We start from the raw sequence: 9,596 nt of genomic DNA, 5'->3' as shown, positions 1-9,596 counted from the left end.
AAAAAAAAGAATAATAGTAGAACATGCATGGAAAAGGGTTGACAATTGCAGGAACCAGTGTATTAGTACATAATGGTTCATTATACTATTCTCTTTATCTTTGTATGTGTTTGAAATTTTTCATAACAAATATTTTTAAGGCACACAAAAAAATTTAAAATTCTATGCACTAAATTACTGACAATGTTTACTTCAGACAGGTGAGATTTTGAGGAATTTTCTTTCATTACTATGTATGTGATACACTATGATTTGAATGTTTGTGTCCCTTCCCCAAAATTCATGTCATAAATGGGATTAATGCCCTTATAAATTAGTGCCCTGATGGGATCATGTTTTGCCCCTTCTGCCATGTGAGGACACAGCAAGAAGGTATCATCTTTAAAGCAGAAAGCAAGCCCTCACTACACACTAAATCTGGATCTCGGACTTCCCAGCCTCCAAAACTGGAGGCAGTAAATTTCTACTGTTTCTAAATTCCCCAGTCTAAGGTTTGTGATAGGAGTCGGAGGGGCTGTTTGTGATAGGAGTTGGATTAACCTGTCATATTTAACGTATCATGTTTACAATGAGGGAAAAAAAAAAGCTTCTCAAAAGTTATCGTTTGCCCATCAGTTCTAAAGTTGTAAACGTACAGGTTTTGCCTATAGCGAATGTAGCTGGAAAAAGGTAGAATTTCAGCTACTGTCAAATCACCAAGTACAGTGCAACTTCAATAATTATCAACACTTTTCAGTGCATGTTTTAATATCACACTTGCTATTTATTTTTTACACAAATGATATGATAATCTACTTAATCCTTGCCACTTATTTTGTTCACTTAGCAATATGCTCATTTAAAGCTCAATTGATTGAGCTCCTGAAATACACCAGACACTGTTTCAGGCACTGGGGATACAAGAGTAACTAAGAAAGACAAAAATCCCTTTCCTAGTTCCCGGATGCTCATTCCTTCTCCTCTCTTGGCCGAAGATTAGAGGCATTTCTGCTGCAGACACCACTTCAAGGCTACACTCTCTGTTCCACTTTCTCCAATAGTCCCCAAAGAAAATCTCTCCATCCCTAAAGACTCAAAATGTGGGCAAGAACAGCTGATGGAAAAGCAATGCTTACATGCCAAAATAGAACTGAAAAGGGGGGGAAAAAAAGCCATACTAATGTAATCATTCGTTTTCAATCATGGCCTCTTAACAGTACTCCCCAGGAAGCCTCTTCAAAAATATGAAGCAGTTCCCTAGAAGAGGCTTCTATTAAAAAAAAAAAATCTACATTCCACTAAACTGAGCCTCTGATTATTGAATGATTCTAGATAATTCACTGCTTTTAAATAACCAGAGAATGGTCTCAAGACAAATGACAGTGCCTGTGGATCGCTCAGTGAACTAGCTTTGTCGTATAATTTCCTTCCCCTCTATTTGAGAATTTACATATTCAAGAAAAGAAGGTAGGATAATGAACAAATACTCTAATTTTAAAGATATGCAATCTATTATGTTGTAGATGTTTATAGTTATCATTATGGGCTAACATTTATTGAGTGTCTGCAGTATGCCAGGCAACACAAGTCTGGTCTGTGCATTAACTCATTCAATACCCACACAGCCTTATTAGATATACATCATCCCAATTTTGCAGATGAGGAAACTGAGAACTGACATGGTACATATAAAATCATAAAGGTCATTATAGTCGACATATGCAGATTTTTGCCTATTCAGCATCCTCAGCTCCTTCAAACAAATGCATACCCACTATTCCATGAGCTCCTGGTAATCACTGTGTCTTGACCCCTTTGGGCACTCAGATGAAGACAATCATTATACTTTACATACTGGCAGGCAAGTAACCCAAAGCAGACCCAACTAAAATCTTCCTTGGAATTGTAATAATCTAGATTATGGAAGCTAAACAGTGAACAGAACGTGGTAGCTAGTCTTCTAAAATGGTGCCCCATGATCCATTCCCTGTGCAGTTCCCTCACACGTGGAATCTGCGCAGCCCTATGACTCACTTCAAGCAACAAGACTACAGCCAAACAGGTCCTATCTCCCCTTTAGAACTAAGCCCTAAGAAAGTCTGACAGCTTCTACTTTTGTGCTGTCATCCAGGCCTCCATGGTACAGAGACCAAGGAGATCAGAGGTCAGCAAGTCTTTTTTAAAGCACCGGATAGTTAATACTTTTGGCTCTGTAGGCTGCATAATCTCTTATCACAACACTCAAATGTTGTTACGATGTGAAAGCAGCCACAGGCACTCAGTAAACAAATGGGCTGTGTTCCAGTAAAACTTCATGTACAAAATAGGTATTACAAGCCCTGACTCCTGATGTAGAGACCACACAGAAGTCCCATGTGAAGGGCAGAAGGCCCTGAGACTTCATGGAGAAAGGAAGAGAGAAGCCAAGTCATCCCAGACTCGCAGGTGAGCCCCACCTTCCAGCCAGGGCACCAGATGACTGCAACATTGACCAATGTCACATGGGGCAGAGGAATCCCCAGCTGAGTCCAACTAACCCACAGAATCATCAGAGGTAATATACAAGGACCATTGTTTTAAGCCAGCGATTTAAGATGGTTGGTTATACAGCAATGTTGTATAAGGCAGGGTTTCTCAAATTCAGCACTACTGACATTTTGGGCTAGATAATTCCATGTCATGGGAGACTTTCTGTGCATTACAAGATGCTTAGCAGCATCTCTGGCCTCAGCCATTAGATGCCACTAGCACCATCCCCTCCAAGCTCTGACAACCAAAATGACACAGACATTGCCAAGTGTCCCCAGGAGGCAAAATCACCACTCGCTGAAAAACATTAACGTAAGGTAAAAGAATATAAAACCGGGGCACCAACAGCTAACTTCCCCACCACATGGGAGTCAAGCAAAGTGACAAACAAGGTGAAGGCTCTGCCAATATGTGACTTTCACAGGCTCTAGGTACTTCTGCTTTCCTCAGCCCCTTCCTCCATTTAAAAAATAAAAATAAAAAATTATATTTTATGGCTCCATTGGCATAAAGACTAATACAATCCAGAATCATTATATATTATCATAGTCATCTTTTCTTAGGATTTTAAAACTAAAAGGAAATCAAGCTAATTAAAACCAATTAAATTTATTAAAATTAAATATAATGGGTCCAAAGCTCTCTGCTTACTATGTAAGGAAAATCAGCCCCAGTTAAGCATAAGGATGGGGCCAAAGGACATTATTTTAGTTTCTGGAACCACCCACACCTTAAGCTTCATTCATCCTGGAATTTCTCAGCTTCCTAGGCCAATAAATTCACTCTTTCAATTGAGTTTCTGTCACTTGCAACCAAGAACCCTGACCTAGCTGGTCTCCCAACTACAGTAGCTCTGACCTGAACTTGAATCTGGATCTGTCTCATTTAGACTCAAGTTCTTACCCACTACCACCAGCCACTAACACATTCTGCCACCAGCATTCTTCTAGTTTTCTCCATCAGAACAGTTTTCAAAAAAAAAGTTCCCCAAACTTACACTTCCGGACAAAGTTGCTCACATGCTTAATCTTCATCAGAGCAGGCTGACTGCATTCTTCAAAGAGAACAAAGAGGGCATCTAATATCCCTTCTCGGGAAAGAAGAGACATCTGCTGTTGAGTCATAAAGGGTGGTTTCCCCTAAAAACAGCAAACAGCAGATGGAGACACTGTCAATAATGAAAAGCTTTGATCAATAACATCCACACAGAGTAAATTGCAAGCCACCAACTCAACTAACTGCTCACGACACGCTAACAGCACAATTCTGTGGCTTCAATCTTTAAAGCAGCACCAATTGACAGTCATTAAGTTATCACTTGTGCGATTCCATTAGTGTGGGTTTCTTTCGCCAGCACCTGGGAAGAAAAACTTCACAAGCATGCCATTAATAAGAAAAGGTCTTTCACTCTAAACGATCTGAAGCTCCTGAGAACATTTACTCTGGATCCTGCTGATTCTGACATGTTTTCATGTCTCTACAGCAGGAAACGACAATTGTCACACTTTACATGTGTGCCCAGAAGTGTGCTGACAGCCTAGGTTCTTTAATTCATTCGAACAATCTAGGGTAATCTGAATGGAGTGACTATCATAAAGCTGAATTTATTCACAATCTAGAACAACAATTACCAACTGGCAGACTGTACCTAGCCAACAGACATGTTTTGTTTGGCCTGTTTAAAATAATTTGAATTTATCTGCCAATATTTAAAAATCAGGAGACTTCACAAAAAAAATAAAAATAAAAATGGAATATTTGGCATCTCCCAAAACACTGGCAGATCTAGTAACATTGTCCAACATCCCTGCCTGCTGACATTGAGCTGGAGCTGAGTAATGCTGCTCCTCTTGAGAGCAAACGTGTTCTGGAGTTCACTGAAGCCCTGACTCCCAGTCTTCCACTTGGCCCACTTGACTCATTTCTGCTCACTGCCTGGCCCCCAAAGACACGAATTTGCAGCCCCTGGTATAGATTCCCATGGGCCAAGCCATTGATTGTGTGGTGGTCTCTCCACAAAGATGGCCACCAACAGTTCCTTCAATTCTGTAGGTTCATGCTGCTCCTCTCTTCAAGAGCTAGAGTCTATTCCTCCTCCCCTGAATCTTGTGCTATCAAACAACAAAATGTGAGACAATACTAACAGTTTGGCATACAGCCCTTAAGAAGGCTGATAGCTTCTTTTCCTTTTTTTTGCAAGCCAGTCACCCTGGAATGAAGCTCAGGCTAGACCAGTGGTCAGCAATCAACAGCCCATGGGCAAAATTCAGCCCATTGCCTATTTTGATAAATTAAGTTTTATTGCACTATGAGAGGCAGAGGTGAGTAGACTGCTTGAGCTAAGGGGCTCAAGATGAGGCTGAGCCAGAGGAAGACCTTGTCTCTAAAAAATAGCTGAGTGCTATGGTGGGTTCCTATAATCCCAGCTACTTCAGAGGCTGAGGCAAGAGGATCACTTGAGCCCAAGAGTTTGAAGTTGCTATGAGTTATGACACCCTGTCACTCTACCAAGGGTGACAAAGTGAGACTATCTCACAAAAAAAAAAAGAAAAACATTTTTTTAAATAAAATTTTATTGGAACACAACTACACTCATTCATTTACATATAGCTGCTTTTTAGCTGCTTTTTTACTATAATGGCAGAATTAAATAGTTGCAATAGCCATGCCTAATTTTTAGGCATTCCACAAAGCCTAAAATATTATTTACATGAAAAAAAAAATGAGCCCTGAATCAGACTACTGAGAGATAAAAGACCTCACGGAGAAGAGAGGCCATGTAAGGAACACGATGTGCCCCAGCCAGCAGTCAGCACCCAGTCCAGCCATCCACAGAATCCTAAGAAAAAATAAATCTTTGTCATTTTAAATTTTGTGAGTGATTTGTTGCATAGTACTAGATAACTGAACAGACCAGCTACATTTCTATCACTGGAAAACTTAACTAAGGAAAAAAATAAACAGGTTCTCTGGTCCTACCCTCAACCTTCTGAATTAGAATTTTCCAGATTGTAGCTTAGAATATGTTTAACCAGTTCCCCAAGAGAGTCAGACCTTAGCCAGGGCTGGGAAGCACTGGGTCTCAAGGCCACCAAACCTTTATTAAGTCACTTTAGTTAATAGTCACCACTAACTCAGAAAAACAAGTCACTTTGTTCCTTCTGTTCTTCAAATGTTTAGACCAACTGTACCAGGCGTTCCCAAATAAAGTACTGATTCTTAACAAAGTTCTCAGCAGCCTGCAGTGAATTGAGAAAAAATGAATACTGTAAAATATCTCTTTTATAAAGCTAAATGTACTAAATTTTAAAATTGTCTTTTATTCTGAGATTAAGTTCTTCCTCTCCTGGTATGTCTTAAAATGCCCTCTGTTTATAAAATAAAAGGATCAGAAAATAATAAGTTTTCTCTTTTTGTTTTTTACATCCTTACTTGGCAAAATAAAAAGTTGGCAAAGGCAAACCTATGTCTGTCCACAAAATTTGTGAAATGTTTTTTGTGTTTATGTTTGCATAAACACAATGAACACCAAAAGAATTACCTAGATAATTTAGGTTTACAATAATTTCTGGATTAAATATTTGAATAATAATAAGGTAGAAACAGGATAGAAATTACTAAGTGAAATTGTTATATTCTCTTTGCTAACTTTAATGCCTTTTTTTAAACTTATTTAATCCTTCTTTAGATAGCATCCTTTGCCCACCTTCATAATGCCAAGGGCATTATTAATAGGCAAAGTTCTACAAATGGAAAATTTGTGAAATTTTGCTGGCTCTGAAAGTCTGACAATCACAGACCTAGAACATGTTAGGATATACTGTTGAGTAGAAGGAAAAAAGACAAACTGACACCCAATCTAAAGTACTTACTTGAATGGAAATCAAAATCACTACTGTATTTAAACCTCATTAAAACAACACAGTATGGGAAAAGAACAAGCAGTACCCTTATCTGGTCACTCAAGGTAAACATTAGGTGTATGGTCCACTTTGAATACCATATACTTGCTGGGGGTAGGAAGGTACCCATCACCAAAACAAGATGAACTGGGGGCTACCCACAATCCTTCCTGTTAGAATTTAATTTAAAATATTTAAATATAAGCTACACTCAATAAACTCTGACATGTGCTGGCAAGGTGGCCAGCCTTTGGCCATCAGACTAAAGATGGAGCCTGACTCTGCCTTTTACAAGCTGTGTGATCTTGGGCAAGTCCTTGCCTACCTCCATATCTGTCTACATTTGTCTTGTCCTATTTAAATCGTAAATAATAGTCCTTACCTTTGTCATGAGGCTGAAGTGAGGTAATGAGGAACAGCTGTTCTGTGCCCAGAACATTACAAGCCCAAACTAGTTTATAATCAGCACATTAGAAGTCCTTAATAAATGAGTAGGAGATGTTTTGAAGGGAAATGACAAAGGGAGTAAAAAGTGGCAGCACTTCAACCCTCTAAGGTTAGAAACAGATCATTCATTTATTAGAAATATGTCACGACTTAAAATGGTGACGGAGATTACTCCATAGAATAACCTAAGCTTGCAATTTGTTTTCATTCTGATGTTTGAAAATACACTACCAAAATTTGAAAAAAATATTATCAAGAACATATCACTTCCATCATGTTACAGGTATCCTATATAATACCTTCCTAAATATAATTATTAGTAAGTAAACAGAAATATTAATACATACTTAGTATTAACAATATTTACCATTTATAAAGCATTTACCAAGAGCCAGGCAAGATGCTAAGTGTTTTATATGAAATATCTCACTGTTTAATCCTCACAAAACCCCTGCAGGTAAAGTACTACAACCTCTATTATAAAGAGCAGAAAAGGCCACGCACACTGGCTCACACCTATAATCCCAGCACTGTGGGAGGCCAAGACAGGAGGATGGCTCGAGAGAAGGAGTTTGAGATCAGCCTGAGTAACAAAGTAAGATCCCATCTCTACAAAAAAATAGAAAAAATTAGCTGGGTGTGGTGGTATACACCTGTACTCCAGCTACTTTTGGAGGCTGAGGCAGGATACTTGAGCTCAAGAGTTTAAGGTTGCAGTGAGCTATGATCATACCACTGCACTCCAGCCTAGGTGACAAAGGGAGACGCTGTCTCTAAAAAAAAATGTTTAAATATATTGAGTAGGAAATGGATACCGAAAAGGTAAATGGCTCAACCAAAGTAACACAGCTAACAAGTTCTGGGACCTGGATTGAAATCTAAATCTTCACCACAAAGTATGCTGTCCCCCTGACTTGTGAATACATAAGTAAAACAAGGATTTCCATGTCACCAGTGTTCCATAAACATTAGAAACAAAAGAATTAGAAACAGATTTGAAAATAATCTCATGACATTGGATTTTAACACTTCTGGGGGGGTGGAAATGTCATATATCTTGAGAAGAATGTGGGTTACACAAGCATGGTATTTATCAAAACTTCTTTAAGTTTTTAAATATAAAAATTTAAAAAGTAAATATCCCTTCAATGAAAAAGAATATTATACCTACAGAAATGGTGATTTAAGAGAGCCTTTGTTTTCTTGTTTTTCTTTAATAAAAGGACAAACTTCAGTACAAAAGTATATAGAGTGAGAAATATAGAAAAATTTCCCTTCAAGGGCAAGTTCAGCTATCTATTCCTGTCTGCACAGTGGTTCCTTTTCCCAATACAATCTGCACATAAAACTCCAGGTAGGATTTCTCCTACAATATTAGCCTCAGTCCTGAAATAAAAGCACAGGTTGAACAACAAGGAGGTTTCAAGGAAACAAACACAGGTGAGCAAAGTTACAGGGCAGCCAGTTACCTGGAAGAAAAGATTCAGCCTGGAGGCCCGGCTAGCAATGGGTTCCACCGCACCAGCATCCAGTGGATTCCGTGCTCCATACTTGAATTTCAACATCTCTGTACCAGTGCTGAAGGACAGTGAAAAAGTCAAGTGTGTACTGACATTCTGAGCAGGAAGGGCTTGAGAGATCTTGATATCCCTCAAGATAACAGGGGTAAGGAGATGAAAATCAGCTATCACTCAAGTCTTAGGTCCCGGAGATTAAAAATTCAATTTTATCTCACTGTAATGAGCAGGGATACACTTATCTAGCATACTCTCTTAATTATAAATTTGTTTATTATCTGCCCCACCCCCACTAAAATGTAGGCTTCACAGGGCAGGGATTTTTGTCCCCAGGAACACACATAGCCTGCAACACAGTAAGAATCAATAGTTATTGACCAAATGACTGAAATAAGCAAACTACAGAGTATGTTAAAAGTGAGAAGTGCTTTAGGGTTAAAAAAAAAAAAAAAAAAAGCCTACAACTTGGATTCCACCTATCAACTCAAACAATGTAACCTAATCGTCTGTATCCTCGTAAATTTTAAAAATAATTAAATAAAAGTGAACTCAGGAAAAAAAAAAAAAGCATGGTAAGGACAATTGGGGCGGTGGGGTGTTTAACAGTGTGGTCAAAGTAGACTTCACTGAGAAGGTAACATCTGAACCAAAACTTGAAAGGGGTGACCAGCAAGCCTTTATGATATCTGAGAGAAGAAAGGTACCCTTGGCAGAGGTTACAGCCAAAGCAAGACACCTGAGGCAAGACCTGGCCTCTCCAATGGTAACGGGAAACCAGAAGAGCTAAGGAGCTCCACGGGAGCTCAAGTGGCACAGAAGAACAGACCCCGTAGGGCTTAGGGAAGGAACGCGTCCTCCCAACCCAGTCACCACCCAGCAGACCCTGCAGCTTCCACCAAGGGTGGGCGCGCGCGCCTCCAGCAGGGGAAGACCCTCCCTGGAACCCGCGGCCCCGGCGGAAGGAATCACCACCCACTCCGCGGCAGGAAGGGCAACCTGGATTGGTGTGAGTGGAGGCGGCCCTTCCCTGGCCACGCAGAGAGTGGCAGGAGAGAATTGGAGGTGGGGGTTCAGACTCACCCTTTGCAGACCGGATAAGTCTGGGTTCTGCTCCACCCCGCGCCTCCCGCCGCCACGTTTGAACTAGGCGAACGGCGTGGGCGGTCTCATCCTATCTAAGCCAATCAGCGTGCCAATTCTTGTGATGGACAGCTGCGTCTCA

General features: G+C 39.9%; 1 protein-coding gene across 3 annotated transcripts in view; it reads right to left on the bottom strand.

The window, feature by feature from the left end:
- The window catches only part of CIT (citron rho-interacting serine/threonine kinase), a 181,704-nt gene extending 173,280 nt beyond the window's left edge, over nt 1–8,424 (bottom strand). For 2 of the 3 annotated variants that reach the window (XM_003789925.1, XM_003789926.1), the window contains exons 1-2: nt 8,327–8,424; nt 3,506–3,647 (exon numbers count right to left, since the gene is read on the bottom strand). In XM_003789925.1, the coding sequence (XP_003789973.1) occupies nt 3,506–3,647; nt 8,327–8,422 (238 nt within the window). In that variant the 5' untranslated portion in view covers nt 8,423–8,424. The remainder of the gene's footprint in view (nt 1–3,505; nt 3,648–8,326) is intronic. The other variant, XM_023513311.1, reaches the window with a different exon arrangement.
- Nucleotides 8,425–9,596: the final 1,172 nt, after the last annotated feature.

Source organism: Otolemur garnettii, unplaced genomic scaffold, assembly GCF_000181295.1.
Source record: "Otolemur garnettii isolate 467f Iridium unplaced genomic scaffold, OtoGar3 scaffold00038, whole genome shotgun sequence".
NCBI lineage: Eukaryota > Metazoa > Chordata > Mammalia > Primates > Galagidae > Otolemur > Otolemur garnettii.
This window is presented reverse-complemented; position numbering and strand designations above follow the sequence as displayed.